Source organism: Siphateles boraxobius, unplaced genomic scaffold (genome assembly GCF_051911475.1).
Source record: "Siphateles boraxobius isolate OS27281-9 unplaced genomic scaffold, OSU_SipBor_1 55, whole genome shotgun sequence".
In the NCBI taxonomy this organism is placed as follows: Eukaryota; Metazoa; Chordata; class Actinopteri; order Cypriniformes; family Leuciscidae; genus Siphateles; species Siphateles boraxobius.
Window position 1 is genome coordinate 10,923,961 of NW_027509181.1, and position 27,501 is coordinate 10,951,461.

A 27,501-nucleotide genomic window follows, 5' to 3' on the forward strand; every position below is an offset into this window, starting at 1 on the left:
AAGTATTACAGATTCCTCAAAATAATAATATTAACATATTGTTAAAATACTCCTGATCTGAAAGCTTTATGTCACCTCTCTGTCAGAAGAACCTCTGTTGATGATGAGGCGAGGCACAATCCGGCCATTACAGTCCTTTATGGCATCATTCCCGTCAAGACTGTGCAGGGAACCTGTCCTGTTTGACCCTCGACTTTGAGTTGTCTGGCTGACCAGAGATGCTTTACTGCCTACCTAATTTGTGATATAAATGAACCACTATATAACAACATATCAGTGCGAAGTGTATTAATATAAATCAATAAATAATGAGTGTTTTGATATGCAATACACATTATGAACTGAATCTGTTCATTTTAAATAATGTAACCATATTTTAATGTGAAATCATATGGTAGTCACCTGACCTCTTGGTTCCTGAGCTGCTCTAGCAATCTTTGAAACTTCTCTTCTTTCTCAATGGCCTCAGCCAAGGTGGCCGCATTCTGCTCATCATATGCCATCGCAACCACAGCCAAGATCAGATTGATGAGGTAGAAAGAGCCCAGGAAGATGACCACCACAAAGAAGATCATGTAGGTCTTCCCAGCAGCACGAAGGGTCTAAACAAGGAAGGAAAAGATGGAATTTAATTTGCTTACGCTATTCCAACAGATGAACAGACATAAAACAACTACTGTAGTTAACAGACCAACTGGAAGAGATTCTCCCAATAGTCCTGAGTCATGACTCTGAAGAGGGAGAGAAAGGCCCAGCCAAAGTTGTCATAGCTGGTGTACCCATAATTCGGGTTTCGCCCAGCTTTCATACAAGTGTATCCTTCTGGGCACCTCCTATAAAAACATCAGAAAACAAATGTCATTCATCTTTATCTTTTCATACATAAATCTGTATTGCCTTTATGTGGCATTACAATTTGCTATCAGAAATTAATCAAAGATATTATATACTGCCTATATTAAGTTACACGCATTTTTAATAACCGCTAAATAGGAATGAAAGCAAACTTACCCAGCATCAGAGCTGTTACCACATATTAAAGCATCTAAACTTTCTTCCAGAAAGTATTGGTTTTCTGCAAAGTATAACAAGTATACCAATTTTATAGTAGACAAATGGTACAGTCAAGTTATGTTCCAAAAGATCGTATTTACGAGTTGAATGCACATGAACACCACCGCAAAGTTGTAAATACGAGTGGGAAGCTCGGGATTTTATTTAGGCCTCAGAGTGCTTGACTGTTGTGATGTTATTTCCATGAAGAGGTGCATACATTTTTGGTCAAGATCTTGTATTGACAATGCAAGAGTCCAGCACTCTGTAAAGTCTCCTCCAGCAAATCCCAAAGACTTTCAGTGAATTTAAGATCTAGACTGGAAGTAGCAATTCATGTGTCAAAATGATTCTTCATGCTCCCTCCTAACCATTCTGTCACAATTTGAGACTGATGGATCTTGACAGTAATCCTGAAATATGGCCAAGATGTGTCTTCCTACATGGTTGTTTAAGAAATGAAAAGCTACACACTCCATCAACTAGGGTTAAAAGAAAGAGCTGTTGCCAAACATATAAATGCTAAAAAAACCAACATAATATTCACTGCAATAATGATCCAATCATTGACTCTTAAGCATTTGCCTATTTAAATCCAAACAGCGACTTTTTTTTTGGCTGGGCAGTGTATAACAATATAATATGTACCAATCAAGTTTACAGTGGCTTCATAAATTAATAAAAAATGTAAAAAGAAAAGCCCACTGGATGTACATTCTTTGTTTTTAATTGTCTAGAAGTAAAGTTTAAAAACCTTGCTGTATTTTTGTGTAGTTAATTAAGAGAAGGTACACCGCCACCTTGCTCTGACGAAAGTATCTTGAACGCACCTGACGTCGTAAACGTAACTTCCCAACTCGTAAATACAAACTTGCCAGGAGAACTTGAATGCACTAAAAGTTTATATCAGACAATATATTTACATTTGCATTGTAGGATTTTAAAAAAACAGTGACTTGCAAAAAGAATCATTATATTTAACTAATATTTCACACATTTTGTCACAAAACACAGCTCAAATTCCAATAACAACAGCACAACACAGCTGTAAAAAATTGATGCCCTTACCATTCTAATACTTTTCACATTTACAAAATTATTATTATCATTATTATTGTCCTAGAATTACAAGTACTGCTAGTACTACTTGTAGGACAAACTATATGATGACATAGTTGAGTTAAAATTGGAAATATTTAATAACCTTGACCTGAATTCACCTTCATTGTCTATGTATGCTTTGAAATCGAAAGTATCTGTGACATTGAGGATGGTGTCATTGGCCATGGTGGAGTTGTCGACATCAAAGATGGTGCTGTTGGGAATGGGCCAACGGATGCACTTATGACGTAGGTTTCCCATGAACAGCTGCAGGCCAATGAGGGCAAATACAGCCAGTGCAAAGACCGTCAAAATCATTACGTCCACCATCTTCTTGACTGACTGAATCAAAGCCCCGACAATGGTTTTCAAACCTGAGCGGAAAGTACAAGAAGAGATTAAATCAAAATAACAAATTTTTTTTGGTGTACGTTATAAATTTTTCAGACATAGAGTGAAAAAAAAACAATGCAATGCAATGCAATGCAATGCAGGGTTTTTCCTGGGTCAAAATTGGTCTTCCGTGGTGGCCGACGGACACCGTCATTCTTTCTTGCCCTCTTTCTTTGTTTTTCTTTTTTTTTTTTAAAGAATGGATTTCATAGCTTTGTAAGATAAAATCCTTCTTTGCTATACCAAATAATTATTTTGGTATATAATCATATCCATTTCAAAAAGTAGAATAAAAAAGTAGCATTAAAAAGTTTATTTTAACTAATAGTCTAATTTTCTACCATTTACAATTGAATACAATTAGCCGCTAGCTAACAACTTGCTTTGCACTTTTTTTTCTGGTTTCGCCTCACTCCTGTCTAAACTAAAATATTTTTTTGGTAATTGTTCTACACATTGTCATAAATAGGGCTCACCTGAAAATACTGTAGTTTATTAAGGTTAAATCTTGCTAACCACAAAAAATGTGGTAAGCACACTTACATTCTCATTTTAAGAGGTGTTCTGAGTAAATGTGGTTTGATTTGTTAACATTAGTTAATGTATTAGGCTAACTAACATGAACCATGAGCAATACTGTTTGTAACTGTATGTATTAATCTTTGTTAATCTTAGTTAATAAAAATACAGCTGTTCATTGTTTGTTCATGTTACTTCACAGTGCATTAACTAATGTTAAAAAATATCACTTTTGATTTCGATAATGTAGGCTAGTAAATGGTGAAATTAACATTAACAGAGGTTAATAAATGCTGTAGAAGTGCAGTTTATTAATAGCTCATGTTAGCTTTTGTAGTTAAATAGAGTTTATCACTGGATAGAATTTTTTTGTTTATTGAAAGTGTGGTTTATGTCATCTGAATGTGTGGAATGCTTTTCAGATAAGATAAGGCAACGTTTTTTTTAGCACAATTCACACCCAGCGGTATTAAATTCAGGGGAAAAAAATCTCTGAATGCTTCACGTGAAACTTCGGTCTTCCGACCTTTTACCATCGTGTCAATTCTTAAAGATATTCAGTCAACTCAATTCTTTAATATGCGCGAGGGAGGGAGAGAGAGCAAGGCAGTTTGAAGACATTGAGAGTGCGCGCGCGACCGGGGCTTTCTCTCTCTCTGCTCGTTCTCTCAGTTAAACACGCGCCCTGTCACAAGCGCAGCAGTCATCTATTCTACATCACTCACCGGTCAAATAAGGCTTTGGTTGGCGGGAAAAAATTCGCTTTGGCGGCCGCCAAAAAAAAAATTCAATACAGGAAAAACCCTGAAAGGTGTTATCATTAAAATCAAAACTGTAAATAAATGTTGTTGCATCCAAAGACATTAAAGAAAATACCATTGAAATCATTTGCGCTTGTGTGATTTTGTGCTTTTCCATGTGTGCCTTTTAAAGAACTGTAGCATTGCAATTATTACATACCAGGGATAACTGTGATTGTTTTGAGAGCTCGAAGCACACGAAACGTCCTCAGTGCTGACACATTACCAAGGTCTACAAACTCTGTGATGTACCTAGAAACAATCAAACCACAAATAAGTGTCAAATGGGCACAACAGACAACATCAGCTACAATATGATTGAAATAAAGAAAACATGACCCACTTTTAATATTGATAATAATATGGTGCTTTTGCATCCTTTTTCAGTCCAAGTAATTTTTTTTAGTAACACTTTATTTTAAGGTGACGTATTTACACTTTACTACAGGCAGCCTACTTACTATAGTAACAACAGCATTATTATGCATAATTACAAGTAACTAACCCTAAACCAAACCGTAACCCTAACCGTAACTTTATAGTAAGTAGCTAGTTAATAAATATTAGGCCTACTCATTAGGCTACTTATTTGAGTAAGTACAATGTAACTAACTACATCAGCTTAAAATAAAGTAAAGGGTTTTTTTTTCATAGAAAAATAGCAATCAACAGGCTTCGGCATCTCATATTTTGGTTAAACATTATTTTACAGAATGTATACTTACAGTTACCAAAGAAAGCACTGGTAATATAAGCTGACTACATGGGTTAAAGTTAGGTTTACTGATAGGTTCAGGGTTAGTAGTTATAACCCAGTTATTCTATTTGCTATAATAAGTACATAGTATGTACATGAAACAGGACTGTAAAATGAAGTGCCACCCATATTTTGTATTCCACAGTATAAAGAAATATTAGTATAAAGAAAGTTTAAAATGATAAAAATGTCCAGATTCAAAAGAGATTATTCCTCTAATGTGTAAGCTGTTCCTGGCAGTGGAAAGTGATTGGTTTTTATATGTTTTATATTTAGAACTGTCAACCAATGTGGCCAAGTGGAAGCATTAGCTGACAGTCACTGAGAAGGTGTCTGAAAGATACATGGCAAAACATTAGATCAAAGAAACATTCTTAATATCAGTTGTGTGTGTGCGTGCATGCGTGGTTGTGTGTGTGCGTGCGTGCATGTACATGTGTGTGTGTATTTCAATCAATGACCTATATATGTGTATATGGAAGTTAATGTATATGTGAATTGAAATACTCACGCCATGCTAATCACCATGAAATCAAGCCAGTTCCATGGATCACGAAGGAATGTGAAGGGTCCCATGCAGAAGCCTCGTGACAAAACTTTGATTGTTGCTTCAAAGGTATATATACCAGTAAAAACATACCTACAATAACAAATAAATAAACAGAAATAAACATGTTTCTTGTAAATTCATTCATTATCATAAGAAGGTGCTTTAGAATCACAATTGTATAGCACTACTCTTAATACTGAACTAAATCAGTTGTAAATGACAAGTATACAACATTTTTGGGATATATTTAAGATACAGCTATAAAAAAATTAAATATACTGTAAATAAATAAACCAGCAAGAAATGTGTTGTTATTTCATATAGATATTTTAAAGTTGTTTTATTTACTATCTAATCTTTAATTTCTCCAAAATTATTTGAGAAATCTACTAGTACTCAAGAGATTCAACAAAGTCATTGCCACTAAAAATGTGTGTGTTCACACAAGGCAACTCTTACTCGACTGTTTTACTCCAGGCTGGAGGATTACTCATTGTCATGAACACGCAGTTGGACAGGATGGTGATCATGATGAACATACTAAAATATTTGAAGCACAGTCAAGGTAAATATGGCAAACAACTCATTACTGTATCAATCATGATAACCATTACAACAAATTATGATTGTTATCAAAATGATGGCTTGAGAAGGATATGAATGTATAAGAATTTTGATGGCTCCTCTTCTGACCAGACTAAAAGGACTGATACAAAGCATTGCTGGTTCAGCTGCAAACCTGTAGATTGTGTTTCCCTTGCTTATGACAATAAAAGTCTGCAAATGAGAAAGAGGTTAACACAAAGGCAACTTTAAAAACATGTATAGACACTAGGGGTGGGCGATATACCGGTAGACACGATTAACCGGTAGAAATTTGTCAACCGTTTTTGTTTCTGTTATTAAAACCTTCGTTAAGTTGAGTTTTTTTTTTTTACTTAGGCTAGTATTAGTTTTTTGTGATATTGAAAAAGGTGACAAGAATTCTGAAATTTCAATGGTATCAAAAATGTTGATAATGATATCATAAAAACCTTATTTAAAGCAAAAGGAACTTTATTGTGATATATATATATATATCACATAAATATATATTGTTATATACTCATACTGTGATATAAGATTTTGGTCATATCGCCCACCCCAAACGAACACAGATTTAAGTTTAAATAAAGGGCAATCTATTTAACATGTATGGGTGTGAGACTGACTTTCTGTGCTTTATAGAAGGGGTCTAGATCCTCCAGAGGCGTGTTGAGGAGATCTTTTGGTGGTTCACCATAGATCATGGGCAGACACTTTCCTGCCTCCAGATCATTGCTTGGTGCCAGTGGTTCCTCCTCAACCCCATCTACTTCCTCCCTGGTGCTCCTCTCCTGGATGAGCCTGTCGATCTCCGCCAGCGACTCTGGGGTGAATTTGCGTAACGTGTATAAGCCTGTGCGAGGGAGCAGGCTAGCCATCTTGGCATCGCGAAGAGATACCACCTCAACGGGGAATCTCTACACCAAGCTCCTGAAAGAGAGACATTTTAATTATGATGAATGTTACCATGGACTTAATATATGGAAGTTATATTATGAGTAAGTATTTCTTGAGGAAAATAAAACTAAAAAACTGAAAATAAATAACTGTCTCCATTCCAAAACTGGCTTGCATTTGTCTGCTGTGGATGTATAGCAAGAGATTCAAAAAATGCAAAAGCAATTTATTCAGTCAAATATCTATAAGAATATTGAGCTCACACTCAAGGGGTAAAAACACCTCTTACACGTTTTATTCAGAAGCCCAAACTGAGCAAACGTATGAAATTTTATGATCAAAGCTCTGTAGTTAGTGAATGGAAAAACATATAATGAAATGCGATACAATAATGATTGATAGATGAAAAAATAAACGTTACTCAAAAGCCTGATGAATTTAACACTTAAATTTGAACATGAATTTTCAAAAAAAAAAAAAAAAAAAAGATTAATGGATAATCCAGTAAACCTTCAAAAACTTCAAAACGTTGCTTCATTCCAGTAAATGTTCATCTTGAAATATTACAAACAATATAGAAGATATTCTCACGTTTACTTTATAAATATGATTTTACAGTGGAAAAAAAAAAACAAGAGTAGCCTACCTGAATTGAATGTTTGGGGCATTTCGGTGAATAATAATAGTGAATAATCGTCACTTAGTAAATTATAAATCAGAAAAAAGAAGGCAGTAGTAGATGTAAAACTGTTTTTTCAACAAAGCTGATAATTTAGAGGCCATACAAATATGCTTATCAAATATGATACAGTAGGCTATATAACAAGGTTAACCACGTGTCCTAACCAGACGCGATGCGATAAGATTCCAGCGACAAATAATTTGTCTGTCCACACTAGACGCGACGTGACTGCGAGATGCTCAAAATCAATCAAAACCCACAGCCATTCAGAACAGTGTGTGGGCGGAGTCTCGCAGCTACTGCACAGCACTAGAGAGTAATCTTCGGCACTCACAAGAAAATTGTTATGTAGGCTACTGTACATGATCAAATTCACAAATATTACACCATTAAAACAATCTTTGTCAAAGAATAAATTTGTTTGTTCACAGTTTGAACGAGTTCTTGTTTCCATTTGTTTAATTTCAAGATCTGAGGTGAATTAGGCTATCCATTGTTGCTTTTACAGCTACAAAGCTGTTAGTTCAAAGTTAGCACTAAATTATATTGAAAGTCGCATTGCATGCTTTTGACATTAAATAATGCACATAAACAGTTTCTGGGATTGCCACACTTTGTGTTTGTTGTTCCAGCCGCGGTCGCAAAAAAATAGAAACCGTTTCTAAAATAGAATTGTCACGTGTCGCCGTCGCGGCTGGTTGGGACAAAAAGATACCTTTTATCGCGCGTCGAGGCGTTGCGTCGGGCGTAGTTAGGACACGGTGTAAGATCCTGCATTGATGTCAGAATGTTGCTCTGTTCATTTAAAGGGGTGGTAGGCTATAATGCCCTTTACACAAGATGTAAAATAAGTCTCTGTTGTCCCCAGAGTGTGTATGTGAAGTTTTAGCTCAACATAACCCACAGATATTTTCATATAGTCTAGCATGTTAAAATTGTCGCTTTTTGAAGGTGAGCAAAAACTTGCTGTTTTTGTGTCTGTCCCTCTAAATGCAAATGCTGCTGCTCCCGCACATAGGGCGGAGCTTCAAGAGTTTGTGTCCTGAAAATTTCAAAAACTTTTATCTTTTTATGTTCAAACCGGAGTCAGAGAAAGATGGAGAGACTCAAGAAGAATTGACAACATGTAGACAACGTTTATGTAGCTTATGTGTAATTATCTTCTAGTCATTGATTAGCATATTCTGTCATAATAAATCACGTTCCCGGGGGCGGGGTTTATGTAAATTTTAGGGTTGGGGATGTCACTAACCCCGGAGGAATGTCCTGTAGTCCATACCAGCCGTTTGTAGTCCTTAAAAAGGAATTTCTTTAATAGAAAATATCTCCCTTTGCTTTGAACTTTGAGCGTTGTAACTTTGCACATGTTGTTTATGCTCAAACAGGAAACATTACACACTAACGGAAGTTAAAAAAAGTGAAATCATAATCAACCACCCCTTTAACCTATGGTAGAGAGTTCTGATATTATTGTGCTGTGCTGAGAGTCACTTCAGGTCACATAATTTAATGATCTATAAAGTATCTCAGAACAATAAGTGTACACCACTGAGGTTTGAAATGTCAGTTAAGATGATTGTGGACTGCCAAGGAAAGGCCGCATTACAAGCTGACCTGGAAGATGTACGCTTGGCAGACTAACACTCCATCTAAGACGTGAGCCACGACCAGTAGAACCTCCAGTCTGCCACACACCAACTGTGAGATCCCATCCTTGAGACTGAAGCATGAGGCAACCCAAATAAATGTGCCCAAAGTAATGACAAAGTGTGCGAGTCTTGCTTGGGAGCGACAGCAAGACACTTTCCCACAGTACCAAAGAGAACCAAACATTACTCTAGATAGGACATCATATTACTTATTAATTTAGCAGACACAGTCACCCCCGCCAATTCACATAGATCATGATGAGTTCACAGAGACAGTCAATTGATGGCTGCCCACTACTACAGAGGAGGTGGTTAAGTGTGTCAGACCGCCATTTTGTATTTTTCTCTTGAATGTGAAATCAAACACTATAAGGGTAACACATTACAATAAGGTATCATCTGTTAATAATAGTTAATTACATTAGTTCACCTGAACTAACAATAAAAAATATTTCTAAAGCAGTACTTCGTTCATGTTAATTACTAATATATAAGTTGCATCTGTCAACATTATTTAATGGACCTGAGCTGACATGAACTATAATAGGCATGTGACGGTATCAAATGTTCATATCACGATAATTCCCGAAGCTGTTATCACTGTATTGAATTAAAAAATATATATAAAATAAACAAACATTTCAAACAGATTAAACTGCAAAAGAACATAAAAAATAGATAACACTTTACAATAAGGTCCCATTAATTTATATAGTTAATACTTAAACTAACAATAACAATGAGTGGTTACACTATTTTAAGGTGTCATTGTTACAGTGTAATTATACATGTACTTACGACAGGGTTAGGATTAGGAATAGGGTTTGGTTTAGGCTCAGTTGCATGTAATTATGCATAATTTACCATTATTGCTAGACTAATAAATACTTAAATAAATGTTTTGATCATAAATAGTTAGTTTTAATTAATGCGATAACTAATGTTAACTAATCTGACCTTATTGTAAAGTGTTATCAAAATTTGTAAAGAACAAAACACAGCCTTGATTATTAATTCTGTGATGCACATATTTTACTACATATTTCTGATTGAATCATAATTCATTTTTTAAGTTCAGTGGAAATGAAGTTTGCCTTTGTAGGGCAGCATATACATAACATGCACAAGTGGAAAGCACACACACATACATACACTTAAAGGATTCAGTGTTTCTTTATGGGGACCCAGTATACAGGGCAACAGGGGCTGCGACTTACACTCTGTATCACTCTAATACACATGCGTAACACACAAACACTGATATGGTTGCTGCTCAGCTGCCGTGGGCCATCACAGTTGAGCATCGAGTTACAGAAGCGAGATGACTCTGCTCATTCCAGCCTCACTCGCATCACACCAATAAACAGGCTAACACGCCAACTCAGCTCCGACCCACACCTCATCGCCAAATTTGATTCCTTTAACCATCAAAAACAAATGGTCCCTCACTTTGATCCTTCCACCCATTACAGCGCACAACATCTTGAGTTTCACAGCAGGTCAATGTCACTCCATTACATATTCACTGTAATTTAATTCAAATCGTCTCTTTTATTAACTTTTCTAAAGTTATTTTTAAAAGTAATGCGTTACAATATTGCGTTACTCCCTAAAAAGTAACTAGTCTAATTGTGCTAGTTTGTTACTTTTTAATGAAAAGTAATACATTGCGTTACATTTTCTCACCTGTTACTAGTTTTTTAATAACAACATAAAAAAAGTTATATTTTTGGCAAATGTAAATGCCCTTCCATGCTGGAAGTGAAATGACTCAGGAGAAGAAAGTTTAACACTCTTACGAAATACAAAAAGTGAAACACGTTTAAACAAAGTCATTTTGCTGGATGAATTGGTTCATCAAAGGTCAACAGCAAAGACACTGGTTAATAAAGTGAGATTAAATACATAAATGATGTATTATTCAACATTTGAATTATTGCAGGTTTGCTTAAAGGGGTGGTATAATCCGCCGGTGTCTGTTCCTGTGCCTGAGCCTGTGTCTATTCCTGAGCCTGAGCCTGTGTCTGTTCCTGTGCCTCAGCCGGTGTCTGTTCCTGTGCCTGAGCCTGTGTCTGTTCCTGTGCCTCAGCCGGTGTCTGTTCCTGTGCCTGAGCCGGTGTCTGTTCCTGTGCCTGAGCCGGTGTCTGTTCCTGTGCCTGAGCCGGTGTCTGTTGCTGTGCCTGAGCCGGTGTCTGTTCCTGTGCCTGAGCCGGTGTCTGTTCCTGTGCCTGAGCCGGTGTCTGTTCCTGTGCCTGAGCCGGTGTCTGTTCCTGTGCCTGAGCCGGTGTCTGTTCCTGTGCCTGAGCCGGTGTCTGTTCCTGTGCCTGAGCTGGTGTCTGTTCCCCCACGGTGTCATTCACATTAGGAACTGCATCCCCCACAATCCTTGTCTGCACTCATCACTGTTCATTGCACTCAGCTGTTCCCCATCATGATTGTTAGTTTCTGTGTGTATATATACCCTGCCTTTAGTGTTTGTTACGGAGTCCTTGTTATTCGTCACACCACTTTGGAGGTCTGTGTTCTTGCCTGTTCTTGTTTTGTTTCTCGTTTATGGATGGCTTATATGGATTTTGACCCTGCCTGGACTGACTTTATGATTTACGGATACCCAACACCACGGACCCTGGGTGATCCCACAGCGGAAGACACGAGCCAGGACCAGACCAAGGATATCCCCCCCCCTCCCGGTCTTCGAGATCTCCACCCGGAACCGCTTCTCCCCTCTTCGCGAGCCGGAACGTGACGCCGCCGTGATCATCGGCACTTCCATGGTCCGTCATGTCCGTGCTACCTCAGGTAAGCGTAAGGTGCGCACTCACTGCTTTCCTGGTGCTCGTGTTCTTGATGTCGCTGCACAGATTCCCGAGATCCTGAACGGTGACGAGCGCGTCGGAGCTGTGGTCCTACACGCCGGGACGAACGACATCAGGCTGCGGCAGACGGAGGTTCTGAAGAAGGACTACAGAAGCCTGATCGAGACGGTTCGCAGCACATCGCCTGAAGCAACGATCATCGTGTCTGGACCGCTTCCCATGTACCGACTAGGACAAGAAAGGTTCAGTAGATTATTTGCTCTAAATGAATGGTTAATGTCATGGTGTAATGAACAGAAACTGCTCTTTGTAAATAATTGGAATCTGTTCTGGGAGCGACCTAGGCTCTACCGTGCTGATGGCCTGCACCCCAGCAGAGTCGGAGCGGCTGTTCTGTCGGACAACATCTCCAAGACGTTACACACCATATGACTAGTAAGTCAAAGTCCAAATCACAGTCTTTGCTGTCCCAACTTAATTGATATAAGTAGTGTAGAACATTATATAGAAACTGTGTCTATTCCTCGCTTAGTGAGGCCAAACAATAAATCTAGTGTAGGATCTAGCAAAAATCTTATTGTAATTAAACCAGAAAATCTAAATATCAGTGAACAAAAACAATTTCTAAAGCTAGGTCTTCTAAACATTAGATCGCTCACACCTAAGGCGGTTATTGTAAATGAAATGGTCACAGATAATAGTTTCGATGTACTTTGCCTTACTGAAACCTGGCTTAAACCAAATGATTATTTCGGTCTAAATGAGTCCACTCCACCAGGATACTGTTATAAGCATGAGCCCCGTCTGATCGGTCGTGGCGGCGGTGTTGCAACAATCTATAGAGATATTCTTAATGTTACTCAGAAAACAGGTCACAGGTTTAATTCGTTTGAAGTACTTGTGCTAAATGTTACGCTCTTAGATGCAAGAAACAAATCCATATTATCTCTAGCCTTGGCTACCCTATATAGACCTCCAGGGCCCTATGCTGATTTCCTAAAAGAGTTTGCATACTTTCTCTCAGATCTATTGGTCAATGTCGATAAAGCAATAATTGTTGGAGACTTTAACATACACGTAGATAATACAAATGATGCGTTAGGGACTGCGTTTACAGATCTATTAAACTCCTTTGGGGTCACGCAAAACGTCAGTGCTCCCACTCATCGTCTAAATCATACACTAGATTTAATTATATCATATGGAACCAATCCAACTGATATAAATATTATACCGCAAAGTGATGATCTCACTGATCATTACATGGTAACTTGTATAATACGTACTGCTGAAATTTGTCACGTTGCGCAACGTTATCGACCAGGCAGAACAATCCTTCCAACCACTATAGATAGATTCTCAAATAGCTTACCTGATCTATCTCAGCTGCTCAGTGCACCCAAACAAACAGATGAACTAGAGGAAATGACTAGCAGTTTGAGCACCATGTTCTCTAGTACACTAGATATTGTTGCACCAATTAGATTAAAAAAGGTAAGAGAGAAAACTAAAGCACCATGGTACAACAGTGCTACGCATGCAATCAAGAGAGAAACTCGTAACTTAGAGCGTAAATGGAAACAAACTAATTTAGAGGTCTTTAGAATCGCGTGGAAAGACAGTATGTCACGTTATAAAAAGGCTCTAAAAGCAGCAAGAGCTGAGCATCTCCGCAAACTAATAGAAAATAACCAAAATAATCCAAGGTTTTTATTCAACACCGTGGCTAGACTAACAAATAAACAAACATCACCAGAGCAAAATATTCCATTACAATATAGTAGTAATGATTTTATGAATTACTTCAATGAGAAAATAGAAAGCATCCGAAACACAATTGTAAATATACAATCCTCTATGATGTCTTATGATTCAGCCTCAATTATGGCCCCTCTAGAACAACTACACCGCTTTACAACTATAGGACAGGAAGAGCTAAATAAACTTATCATTGCATCGAAACCAACAACATGTTTATTAGATCCAATACCCACTAAACTACTGAAAGAAGTGTTACCTGTAGTCGAAGAGCCTCTTCTTAATATTATTAACTCGTCTTTATTTTTAGGTCATGTTCCAAAAATATTCAAGCTGGCAGTAATAAAACCTCTCATTAAGAAACCGCAATTAGATCCAAATAACTTAGCAAATTACAGACCCATCTCAAATCTTCCATTTATGTCTAAAATACTAGAAAAAATTGTGTCCGCTCAATTGTGCTCTTTCTTACAAGAAAATGATATCTATGAAAAATTCCAGTCGGGATTCAGACCGCATCATAGCACAGAAACTGCGCTAGTTAAAATTACAAATGATTTACTTTTAGCTTCTGACCAAGGCTGTATCTCAATACTAGTTCTACTCGATCTAAGCGCTGCGTTCGACACTATCGATCATAAAATACTCCTGGATCGACTACAAAACTACACTGGTGTTCAGGGACAGGCATTAAGCTGGTTTAGATCTTACTTATCAGACCGTTACCATTTTGTCTGTCTAAATGGGGAAAAATCAAAGATAACGTCAGTAGACTATGGAGTACCGCAAGGATCGGTGTTAGGCCCTCTGCTATTCTCAATATATATGCTGCCACTTGGTAATATTATAAGAAAACATGGAATTAATTTCCACTGTTATGCTGATGACACTCAATTATATATCTCATCACGACCAGATGAAAACACTAACTTATCTAAATTGACAGAGTGTCTAAATGATATAAAATGCTGGATGACGTGTAATTTCCTGCTATTAAATTCAGATAAAACGGAGGTATTACTTATTGGTCCAAAAAACTACCCACAAAATCCCTTACAATACAACTTTAATTTAGAAGGATGTCCTGTTACTTTATCCACTACAGTAAAAGACCTGGGTGTTATACTAGACCGCAACTTGACTTTCGAAAATCATATTTCATATATTACAAGAACAGCCTTTTTCCACCTTAGAAACATTGCTAAGCTACGCAACATGCTATCTGTTTCTGATGCAGAAAAGTTAGTTCATGCATTCATGACCTCGAGACTAGATTACTGTAATGCTTTATTAGCTGGCTGTCCTACATCCTCAATCAACAAGCTACAGTTAGTGCAAAATGCAGCTGCTAGAGTTCTTACTAGATCAAGAAAATATGATCATATAACACCTATTTTATCATCTCTACACTGGTTACCTATTAAGTTACGTATCAATTACAAAGTATTCCTACTGACCTATAAAGCCCTAAATGGTTTAGCTCCTGTGTATTTAACAGACCTTCTATCGCCATACAATCCATCGCACTCTTTAAGATCACTAAATTCGAGGCTTCTGGTCATTCCTAGGATATCTAAGTCCACTAAAGGAGGGAGGGCGTTCTCGCATTTAGCTCCTAAACTCTGGAATAGCCTTCCTGATATTGTACGAGACTCAGACTCGCTGTCCCAGTTTAAAACTAGATTAAAGACGCATCTCTTTAACCAAGCATTCACTTAATGCTTAACCTTTGATACTGCTGAATCAGTTCGAATGCATTAACATTATGAACATCAGCTATGCTAATTATTTCCCATCTGCCTTTCTGCTGTTATCTCGGGACGCTAGTCCCGAGGTAAATAGCGTTCGTCAGCTCCAGTTTGTATCCAGCCTCTCACGGAGACTTCAGATGCCCCAACGCCTGTGAAGAGACGACTCGACGCCTGTGAAGAGACGACTCAAAGCCGGCGATATGTTATGCCATAAATTAATACTTGATTAACTAACTGTATTTTTCTATGTACATTTCCGAAATGCAATTTCTGTAAAGCTGCTTTGAGACAATGTGTATTGTGAAAAGCGCTATACAAATAAATTTGAATTGAATTGAATTGAATTAAACTGCTATTGGATCTACCCCTGTTTCCTGTGTGTGGTATCGTGACACAGACTCACAAATGTGCTCTACTACAACAACTCTTCCTCTTCTCAACATGGACTGCGTGTTCCCGGGGGCGGGGTTTAAGTAAATTATAGGGTTAGTGATGTCACTAACCCAGGAGGAATGTCATGTAGTCTCTACCAGCCGTTTGTTGTAGTCCTTAAAAAACGATTTCTTTAAAAGCAAATATCTTCCTTAGCTTTGAGCGTTGTAACTATGCAGATGTTGTTAATGCTCAAACAGCAACATTACACACTAACTAAAGTTAGAAAAGTGAAATCATAATCAACCACCCCTTTAATATTTTTCATTTCCCTGTTTTTATTAATTTTGAGGAATACAAAATGTGTTTGTGGAAGTAAAATGAGTAAATGCCTGCTTAAAATTTAAGTCTAGAACTACAATAACCATCATGTTCACACAACGCCTCTGCACTTACGATTTCTCTTAACATGGGAACAGGAGAAGTGTCAATCAATGAAAAAAATCATTAAAAAAAGTAATCTGATTACGTAACTCATGTAATGTAATGTGTTTCCCCCCAACACTGGTTAGGAAATCATTAGCATTTCTAGGTCACCATTTCTGAAGCATTTTTTGCAGCTTTATATCCAACAATTTGTCAGTTTGTTTACACGGTCCAGGAACTTTTTTTAAAAGAGCACCTGCCAAAAAATGGAGGGTGTTCAATGTCATTTTCCCACCAATATTAAACTTCACTGTGCCATCCTGGATGGGGCTATTAAGCTGCCATCAATAAATTAAAGTTCCAACGAATGACACACACATAAACAGACACAAGTAGTTTAGTTAGAATCGCAAAGACTGTGATTTAATTATGTAACTATATAGACTGCATTTTTCAAAGTGAAGCATGCACATGCAACTTGTAATGATAGTGTTTTCAGGGTCTCAGAGCGACTCATGAGACTGCATTACACCCAAATGTCATGAAAAGCATGTATTTGACTACCTGCCAAAACAAGGGGAAAATATGTCTTTAAAAAGCATTTCACATGTACACACACGGAATGAGCATTGAGTGCGTTTTTCAAACCAAAATAGTAACAAGATACTTCATAAGACAGAAAATAAAGAGAGCACTGCATAAGATATTTAGCTATTCATTGTAGGAAATGAAGCCTGCAAATGTCTTATCATTTGAGTACAAGGAAGCAGCTCGGCTCATACTGCAAAGTCAATTTATATAAATATATCTGTAACAGTATCCAAGAAAAAAAAATATTGGGACACTTTTTGATGGAGGTCTGTGCCTCAGTACTGATGAAAACCTAAAAACGCCCTATGATCTCATAGTGATATAATATCTCAAAGATATTAGAAGTCACAGCACTACAAACTCCGGATGCTCGAAAATGTGTGGTGGCTGAAAGCACTTTCAACACTGAGTCCCCTTTTGCACACATTAGGAGAGTGCTGGTAGGGGGATTGCCAGAAGATCACATGGTTTCACCGGTGAAAGAAACCTAAAACCAACACCTTTTGCGTCCAAGAACATGTGATGCCCAGCACTCACTCATACACACACACACACACACACACACACACACACACACACACACACACACACACACACACACACACACACACACACACACACACACACACACACACACACACACACACACACACACACACACACACACTCTCTCTCTCCACAACACAACAGAATCTAATTCAATAGAATCTACACCAAATAATTAGTATGTCACTGAATGATGACATAAACAGTAGCTCCATCCATATATCCATGACAGTATCATATACATGGTGTTGTCACCGTTTAGCTCCAAGTAACCACAACCCGTCCACCAGGACTAAACTCACAAGGTCCAACCTCAGGTCTTAATCTTGCCCTCAGCAATAAAACTAAAAACAAACATCTCCTTTTATTTCAATCACAAGCAATATCCAGTATTAAACAACCTTTAGTTAGCTGGGCCCTCAGTGAAATGAGGCTACTTCCTACAGGTACATCTGTGAAAGGCAAGTGCATAAATCTGAAGGGGGGTTAAGTAAAATCCGATCTGAGTGCTTCTGACGAGCGTCTCGGGACCAACAGTCCAAGAGTCTCCAACATCCTACACCTCTGATCGGGGCAACATGGATTAACATTGGAGGAATGGTGGGGTACAACTGAGTACTACGAGCATCATCAGCCGAGCCCTGAAATGAAGACCCCGGCTATATTTAACTCTGACTCCATACTCTGTTGGATGGGAAAAAGAGTATGGCTACACAGTCAGCATCTGCTGGAACAATAGACCTGACACATTAGCCTAGGCATAGGGGAAAACTTGTATAGTCTCCACATATACATTTATAGAAGTATGGTGGAGAGCAAATAAACATGAAAGTAAGAGAAACACTTTGTGAATATGTAAAAGATAATGCAAATTGGTCACACTTTAGATTAGGGTCAAATTCTCACTATTAACTAACTATGAACTATAACTTCTGCCTTAATAAACTCATAATTACTGCTTATTAATAGTTAGTAAGGAAATTGTTAAGTTTAGGTTTGATTAGGGATGTAGAATATGGTCATGCAGAATAAAGCATGTAATATATGTGCTTTATAATTTCACTTTAAGTACTAATAAACAGCCAATATCCTAGTTATATGCATGCTAATAAACACCTAGTTAATACTGAGAGTTGGACCCTAAAGTGTTACATGCAAAATGATAATGTACAATATCCTGCTTACTACACACCCGCTTACAAAATAAATGAATGAATAAATAGACATTATTATTTAACTGAGTTTCAGTATTCATTTATTATTTATTTTTGAATTATTTTATTGTTTGAAAAGAAAGACCACAGCATGATTTCGAGACATGAAACTAGCACAGCTACTAGCCTGGAACAATGTAGAATTAAAATTTAGTGGTCATTGTAGGCTACACAAATATTTGCCAGCACAATGCCCCAATTGATCAATCAAAATCAAGTATTTCAGAGAGAAATATTTAAAAATATTTCCCAACTTCCCATATTCATTATTTAAAATTCCACTTATCTAATTTTCTAGCTACTAATATTGAACATCTTTTTATGTCCAGCTATGCTGTGTAGCCCAACTTAAATCATGACGAATTAACATTCATCACAAATTTAAATCCCAATTCCTCAAAATTCTATAAAATGTTCATATCAAGCTTCTTATTAAGCTAGACACTTCTGTCACGTCGTGGTCAACAGCATAAACAACACTGAACTCAAAACTTTTGGGGGCCAAAATGAATCCTGCAGCTTTCCAGATAGAGACACAGCATTGCCCTCAACCGAATGACATATTCATCATGCAATGCGCTCTTTAACTCAGCATTACCTTTCACAGTGAGGTAAATATTTCCAAAAACCCTTCGGTCTTTGGTCTTCCTTCCAGCTGAAGTCTTGTCTCTCTTACCCGAGGCCAGCGCGAGCTCCAGGACAGCTGTTGCTGACGCATAAACGTCTTGAATGAAACCGGAGATTGAGCCGCAGGTAGCCTATAGAGGATCATCACTGGAAAACTCTTACATGTGCGGGTGTTGAAATATGCTTTCTATTTTACCTTTCTGGAGCAGATGCTTTAATGAGTTGTTTTTACAGTAAAACAATGTATGTATTGCCTATAGACTAGAGAACGGCTTATAGGCCTATTTAAACCGCTTGTGTAGTTTCTTTGTAAAATGAATCTAACGAAATGCACCTATAGCCTACCGTTAAGGAAAATTATAACACAGCTTAAAAGTGCACATTCATCAGTATCGCACAAATAGTCTGATAATAGAATGCGAAAGTTCACACACGTTCAAACGAGTTATTGTGATAAAAAAAGGCGCGAAGAAAAAGTTTAATCTTTCCAATCGATTAAGATTTCATATAAATTATTATTCATTTTCAACGAATAATTGAATCAGTACATTAACCCATTGTTATTTTTATGTTTTAAATGCTAAATTTGTCATGATTAGGCTAATAAATGGGTATAAATCACTGATCTATACAGAATGACGTCATTTATATAGATCAGTGGTATAGGCTATATATATATAGGCTAAAACACTCTCTCTCTCTCTATCATTCACTCACTTTCTCTCACGCACACACCGACTGTTTAAAGTAGATCATGCAGCTGAACAGAAATTTAATATAGTTGATCACTCCTACTGCTAATGTTGCAGATGCTTCTTGTCAAGGGATGTCTTGAATGAAGAACTGTGGGCTACATGCTAACAACAACTTTTTTCAGAAAACCTCTGAACCTATTCACATCACTATTTGCTCACCGTTTAATACTGAATATCTAATGCACATTATTCACATCATGACATGTTACAGTGAATACTGAAAAGCATCTCATGTTTTCAAAACTGATATTGATGGCGTAATACATCACACTGAATATTGAACATGTAGCGCCATCCTCTGGTGTCACAAAAAACATACAAAAAATTAAGCATTATTTTAAATTCAATAAATTCTATTTTAATATTAACACATGATTAAAAATAGTAAATTATAATCCAAATAGGATATTAAAAATTGTCAACATGCCAAAACACTTTGCCATACATTAGACAAATGTGGAAACAAATATACAGCGGCCACAAAATTTGAAGCCATATATATGAATGCCATTGCATCAGATAAAATATGAAACTAAGTGGCAAAAAATAAGTGTCTTTTTTTCACACCAGGCTTTTTAAAACTAGATTGGGGCCATTTTCGCTTTTAGTCAACCAAGTTTTTGCAAGTGATTTAGGCAGAGGTGGAAAGTCCAGGGGTCAGAAAGTAAAAGTCCTGCTATAAGTTTATTCCACCCATGAACTCAGCCAGCTGATTCCACTAATTAGTTCTGCCTACTGGCTGAGAAACTGCTAATTAGCAAATCCAGGTGAATGGAACAAACTACTGAGGAGTACTTTTTTTACTTTCTGAACCTGGACTTTCCACCTCTGGATTTAGTTAATCAAAGTTCCCCTCCAGTTCCCATGTTTCCTATCTGAGTTAAAACAGGTGCATTTCATCACATAAAATATGCTCTAATGTTTGACAACAATAAATATGTTAATACATATATGAGCCATTCTAGAGAATTGGTTCAAAGTCAGAGTTGGACACATCTTGAATTTATTTATTCCCCCAATTCATTAGTTTGAATATACATTGAACCAAACACTATAATAACATCTTAGTTGATCATTCAATATACTTATTTTTGACAAAACATTTCGGTTACAAAACAGCTTTGGGATGAACTGGAATGAAGATAGCAAGCCAGGCTTTCTCGTCCAACATCTGTGCCTGACCTCACAAAGGCTCTACTGGGCCCACAGAAACACTCCAAAATCCTGTGGAAAGCCTTCTCAGAACAGTGGAAGCTGTTATAGCTGCAAAGAGGGACCAACTCCATATGAATATTCATGTATTTAGAATGTGATGATGTCATTACAGTCCCTGTTGGTCCCAATACTTTTGTCCATATAGTGTATATAAATTCACTTTTACATGACTGGAAAAAACAACAACAACCATATGTGATGTGTGAAAACATTTACGTAGTTATCATGACAGTGGTATAACAACATAACATGACAGAGCAAGCTGAAGTGCATTTGTAATAATATGTCCTCAAGTTTATGCAGTAAATTCTTGCGTTGCCATTTGGAGAGTGTTGTTGTCAGTTTGAGACTTGTATTTCTCAATCTCTTTTCTTATTTCATTCTGGACCTATGAAATCCAGTAGTTAGTTTACTACAAGAGGTCAGAAAATATTTATTTATATCTTCATTTGCTATTAAAAATAAATTAGATCTTACCTCAGTGTTCATGAAGCAGTATAACAATGCCACAATGAAACCCTTAAAAGAAATGGCAAAATTAGTATTATGAGTCATGACTTTATTGACAGGTTTTTTATTGAGACTATGAATTGTATACTTGACTACTATGTTTCTGCATGCTGTAGCTTTTGTATTTCAAGTATATTTACTGTAGAAGGCACAGTTTCACTTATGAACCAGCTTCATAGAAGCATATCTTAGGCTCTTCACCACCTCTCAAATGAAAGAGATAATAGCAAAACATCTTGACAGCTTATTTCTTAAAGATGGCTGTATTGTAGGCTACAATATAGTTGACATTCCTGGGCTACACTGTAGATTGCAATTAGCCATAAGTGCCTGAACAGTACCTGGAAGGAACCTAGCACAAGTTCAAAGAAGAGTCTCGCCTCTAGACCCACATGCTCGGGAAAAAGAGCAAATACAGTGTAATGCACTCCAAAAAGAGGGATGAGCAGAAGAGTTGACTTAGCCAGTCGCCTAGAACACAGTCAACACACGTTGTAGTTTTAAAAAAAGTGAATGGTAGATAATAGAGATCAAGGCTGCTTAATATAAAATGTGACTAATCTGTAACATTGCCTGTAACAAAGTAAGAGGGGTCATTTCAGTAACTTTTTATGCTGAAAACGCAAACCGTTGAAAACTGGTTTCAAAGTGCAAGTTTTTAAAAACTATACCGCTCTCTTCTCCGTGTAAACTACAAAAACGCAATTTGTGAAAACGGTGACATCATGCGCATGCGTATCACGTGTTCAGTCTATATGCACATAGTGTTTCTTTACAAAGAGACATCGCCAACTACTGGCCTGGCAGCAAAATACAGTGTTTTTAGTTGTTTTCATGGGTCTGTGTGAACGGTGATCGTTTGACAATGGTGTCATCTGCATTGTCGTGTAATTGTACCCATAGGCTGAATCTGAATTCGTCCCTGAACCCTCTTTCACTTTACCCTATGTTAGCCGTTCAGTATACATTGGCATATGTAACATACACTAGTTATTGCGATGTGCAATGTGGGATTGAATGAGTGCACTCTGTATCTGTAATGTCCACTATGGTTTTGGACATCACAACAAATGGCGGTCCCCTTAAGGGTATATGGGGCAATTTCGGATTCAGCCATAGTGTAATGTGCGATCTATATTAATTACTTAATAGATCTCACCTGTAAAGTTGCCTGCCTCCTCCATTTGATTTTGGGGTTTTTGTCTTCACAACTATCATCCTACTTATATTAACAAACACTACAAAGTTCACCTGTAAAGTTTAAAAGTACAAAAAAAAATATTTTGGTTTCAAGTCAATAAGTCTAAGAAGTATGATGTTCAAGTGTAATTTTTGTGGTAAGACACTAAAAATTGTAACATCTAAATTAATTGGTTTAATATCACTGAATCAGCTGAAAATGCACATTCCGAACTTAAATGGTTGTAATTCAAGAATAGGTTAAAGGTACACTATGTAACCCTCTAGTCTAGCGTTTAAATAACAAAACGGCATGCATTTTGCAGAAGAACATTGTTTTGGTTGTGCTTCGGCTCTGTGTGACTATGTGGATGAATATGACTCTTCATGATAGATAATGCTTACAATGAACTCGGTCTCTCAGAGAGCTACATATGGCAATTTATCTGTTTAATAAAATACTAATCGGAGTAATAAAAACGCCATCTCCACATTCTCAACATATTATAACATATCTCAACATTTCTCAACATTTTAAATCCCTCAGTTCTCACCATCTCAGAAAAGTCAATGATTTATTAAGAGCCCTGTTCAGTTCTCTTTAAATCATTTTTTGTGACTAACCTATGCCACGCCCACCATACACGCGTCAAAGTGTGTAATAGACTTACCATAGTGAATCAGGGTAAGACAAAAACACCTTTACTATAACAATTGCAGGTTACCATTTTGTACAATGCACTAAATCCGAGCCACAGCTTTAGGCATATAGACCTACAAATAAATACCTTATCTATAGTTTTCACTGAATATTAGTGTTTCATTGTTTTCTGCATAAACTTACAAATATAGAAAGCAAAATGGGAATTTTGATGATCCACCAGTAGCCACTGTCAATGTCATCCCAGCACCTACCAACACATATAAACACAGGTGTTTATGATACACTCAAGTACATAGATAAATGTTAGCTGCACATCCAAATGTACTCCAGAATAATCTCATCCTTACCCATAATTGTCATATTTCTGCTTGAGGAATGTCCAGATGATTACTGTGACAGATGGAGTCCCTGTAAGACAGAGAAAAGAATCAACGAACACTTCAGAATAAGTTACACTATAATCAGCAGTTTGTCTGTAAAATATGCTTCCTGTAATGTAAAATGTGTTTTTACCCCAGCCAATAAGAGTATACCACCAGAAGAATGTTCCCTTGCGGGCGAAGGTGAAAACTAGCAGTGTCTGCAGATAAAGTCCCTCAACAAGCAGCCAGTAGAAATTTGATAACACACAGTACTGGAAGAACGTCACCACAGCCTTGCACAAAACCTGGCAGATGAAATAAAGCATTCGGTTATAGAGGATCAGATGATCTGATTTATGCTATGGCATTTATTATGCATTGATCTTATCAGTCATTTCGTCGGTGTAATGTACAGTGGAGACTGTGCAGTGATTGATTGTCTCGTCGGCGAATAACACAGCATCTTTTACAAACACAGCCAAAGCCCTCAGGATGAATGTGGAGAAGAGGTTGAGGTGGATGTAGGTCCGTGTACACAGAAGCTTTCTGTTGGATTAATGAAAATGTGACACTATTACGTGATATCAGCAAAAATAATATAAAAAAAAAACTTCACCAGAATTGAATTCCAGCAAGTAGCAAAACAGTGAAAGAGTAAAGACACTGAAGCAAAAGTGGCTTTTTAATGTTAGAATTACCTAAAGATGCAGAAGATGAAGACCGCAATACAGAGAGAACCAATGGACACGCCGTACCCAACAGTGTATATCAACTTCACCATGGCAAAGTGCTCTCGCTGCCACAGTAAAATGGAAAATATCAAGTTTAGATTCCACTTGATGGAGTATCCATTTTATCTAATCAAAAGTAATAAATTAACTTTTTCTTTAAAGGTGATGTGTGTCATTTTTTTTTCAATATTTAAATTCTTCCTGTAACAATTGCTTAGTTAAACCTTCCTTTTCCACATCATGATTTGCACAGTGAGCTAAACAGTTTAATTCTTAATACTGAGCTCATATTGATAATTTAATGCAAACAATGAATATTGAACATGTAGCGCCATCCTCAGGTATCACATACAAAGCATAACACAACAGGTTAGAAACAAAAAAATGTATTTGGAGACTTAAGCCATGCTTAAATATGTATGGATGTCATTGTATTCGATAAAATATCAAAACAAATGCCATTTCTCACACCTAACCTTTAAAAAAAAAGCCAATGGGGAAAGGGGAAGTGTTCAGGAAACCTGTTTAAAAACTATTTAAAAACCAGATCATTGTTATGTTTGGTGACGCTGGTGGTGAAAAAATAAATAATTAATCACACACTTCACTTTCCACAGTACAGCAACATTGAACAGGATTCTAGAACCTATCCAGAAATGCAATAATCCATATCATTTAGTTACGTTCGTTTAATATCAAATACGATTTCTTCAAGGTTTTTACTCTGTGTCCAGTGTCTTCCTGCTCTGTGCTGTTGTCCTGAAAGCAGGCGCTGTAATAAGGCACACTCAGCCTACTCCATCCCTCAGCAGTGCAGGTGCGGGTGATCAGCTCTAAAGAAGTCAATCATAAAGACTTTTACATTTACTGTACGTCACAGCATTGGACTTTATGGCCACATCCATAGAAAGAGTACAACTAATGTGTTGAAGCTTTGATATGTGTTGGGTCCTAAGAGAGAGAACTTTACCATGGGAGTTCAGGAGAGGAGGTGGACAAGACACTGAGACTCTCTCTCCTACACTGACTGCAGGCCAGCAATTCACTCCATCCCACTCAACCAGACAACCTGAAGACATCCACAGTGGCACAATTAAAGATTACAGAAGTATTCTTCTTAGTCAAATTATCAGCTATACATTAAACTGATTCTCATCATTCATAAGTATGTTTTCCTGTGAACTCCTGTAACTGTTAATGCTAATGAATTATTTATGCTGTCTTATAGTAATGCATCTTATAGTTCTGTAAAAAGGTTGAATTAAAAAATACATTGAAAAAAAAATACAATGAAAAGCAATAGACTATGGCAAGCAAGATAGCAAAGATTGCCTGTGATTAATGACTTGAATTTTTGTCTGTTCTTCATGCAAAGCTGTTGTTATATGGCTTCAGAAAACATCTAGCGCACAAATTGACAGGACTGCTTTTATGGTGCTTTAACAATGCAGAATGAATTTTAATCTTTTATAAATCTCAGTATTTAAAACGGAGTTGAAAGAGGAAAATAACATCTGTTAAATGCTTTATCCTTAGTCAGTCCCATATTTGCAATTGATCAGAATCAGCTTTATTCACCAAAGAATTTGTTGCAGTGCAGGAGCTCTGGATATAATCAAGAGAATAAAAAGAACATTTAAATAAATAAAATTAATAAAAAGAAAAATACTTAAAAAATAAAGAAAATAACATACAGATCGGAAAACATACGTACAGATCTTTTTTCAAAAATTATTATTTATCTATCATTTGTACTTACATGTACTTAAATCTAAATACTAAACTCTCAGGTTGTCATAAATGCCATAAGAATACTGAATTATGAATTAAAAACAGGTAGTAATTAGTGTGCTGTAGTTATGAGCCTGAGGATATCCATTTATGCAAATAACATGATCAAATCAAAGGATCAAAAGAGTCGACATCTTGATGAAATGTTTTGAGTATCAGTGCTTATCTGTGACTTAGCTCACCTGTATCAGTAGCGTTGAAGTTTAACAAAGACTGCGTAAAACCGATTTTGAGCTGACATTCAGCTTCTTTCTTTTGTAGATGCAATACTATAGAACATTCAGGATGAACGGTCTTCACCTGAAAGGCATAAGTGCACACTATAAGAACTTCAAATAAACATTGATCTTTTGAAATAGTTTTGAAAAAAAGATAATAAATAACTTACCCCTTCACATGTACTAACTATAAGAGTCCAGATGACAAAGCCATGATTAAGGTCCATGATGTTTTTTTCCATTCAAGTTACCGATGTAAATAATTATTGGTCTAAAGTAACTAGGTCAGTTTAGTGAAAAAGTATAGCTCTATTGCCCGTTGTCTTTGTCAGTAGCCTACACACATATTCCAATGCTTATTCACAGTAATTCTATCTCTCCAACCTGTTATAAGCAGCAAATGGTGAGATATACCCAGATGGTACAGCCCACTTTTCTGGGTGTACAGAGCCCTTATCACCTCATGACATTAAAGTGTCATTGTTATTTTAAAACAAATCTAACAGTGGTACCCTAACTAGAAAATATTTATTTCTATTACCTTTACAATATTCAGCATCTATTAGAACCTTGATTCTGAAACTATACCTTGCACTGTCCTATGCTTGTTTATACTGTAAATAGGCTGTTTTGTGTGTTTACCTTGGCATTCAAGGCAGTCATCCGTCTTCTACCTGCCTGCTCTATCACACTAGGGAGGTTAAATGAGTCTGTTAGCCAGCACCATTTACTGCATGAGTGAACGTAAATCACTTCTTTTGAGTTAAAAGGATGACATTACTTCAGAGGTATGCAAATGACAAAATCCCTCCAATCCACATTGTAATTAAACACATTTTGAAAAGGGCTGATAAAAAAACAAACAATTATGATTCTAATGCAGTTTAGTGTCTCCTTTACAGGGTTAGGAATTTAACCGACTAATTTGCTTGTTATTTTGTGGACAGCAGTAAAGTTTGTTGTATGGTGCAGATGGACCGTGACACTTT

The 27,501-nt window shown here is 36.9% G+C and overlaps 2 protein-coding genes across 3 annotated transcripts in view; both read right to left on the bottom strand.

The window, feature by feature from the left end:
• Nucleotides 1-19,190, bottom strand: part of scn4aa (sodium channel, voltage-gated, type IV, alpha, a) — a 45,111-nt gene extending 25,921 nt beyond the window's left edge. The window contains exons 1-11 of one of the 2 annotated variants that reach the window (XM_077206185.1): nt 19,059-19,190; nt 6,385-6,688; nt 5,830-5,950; nt 5,633-5,732; nt 5,135-5,263; nt 4,027-4,118; nt 2,274-2,528; nt 1,012-1,075; nt 692-833; nt 408-602; nt 76-234 (exon numbers count right to left, since the gene is read on the bottom strand). In XM_077206185.1, coding sequence (XP_077062300.1) covers nt 76-234; nt 408-602; nt 692-833; nt 1,012-1,075; nt 2,274-2,528; nt 4,027-4,118; nt 5,135-5,263; nt 5,633-5,732; nt 5,830-5,950; nt 6,385-6,636 — 1,509 coding nt within the window. In that variant the 5' untranslated portion in view covers nt 6,637-6,688; nt 19,059-19,190. Of the gene's footprint in view, nt 1-75; nt 235-407; nt 603-691; nt 834-1,011; nt 1,076-2,273; nt 2,529-4,026; nt 4,119-5,134; nt 5,264-5,632; nt 5,733-5,829; nt 5,951-6,384; nt 6,689-19,058 lie in introns of those variants that run through there. The other variant, XM_077206184.1, reaches the window with a different exon arrangement.
• Nucleotides 19,191-21,205: 2,015 nt separating this feature from the next.
• On the bottom strand, nt 21,206-26,895 carry ghrhr2 (growth hormone releasing hormone receptor 2). Its single transcript, XM_077205799.1, has 13 exons — nt 26,683-26,895; nt 26,477-26,594; nt 25,474-25,572; nt 25,227-25,336; nt 24,471-24,568; nt 24,186-24,318; nt 23,924-24,077; nt 23,758-23,818; nt 23,591-23,657; nt 22,727-22,818; nt 21,909-22,038; nt 21,535-21,576; nt 21,206-21,445 (listed from the first exon to the last, which is right to left on the bottom strand). The coding sequence occupies exons 1-13, from the start codon at nt 26,752-26,754 to the stop codon at nt 21,353-21,355; spliced, it is 1,269 nt and encodes a 422-aa protein (XP_077061914.1). The 5' UTR covers nt 26,755-26,895; the 3' UTR covers nt 21,206-21,352.
• Nucleotides 26,896-27,501: the final 606 nt, after the last annotated feature.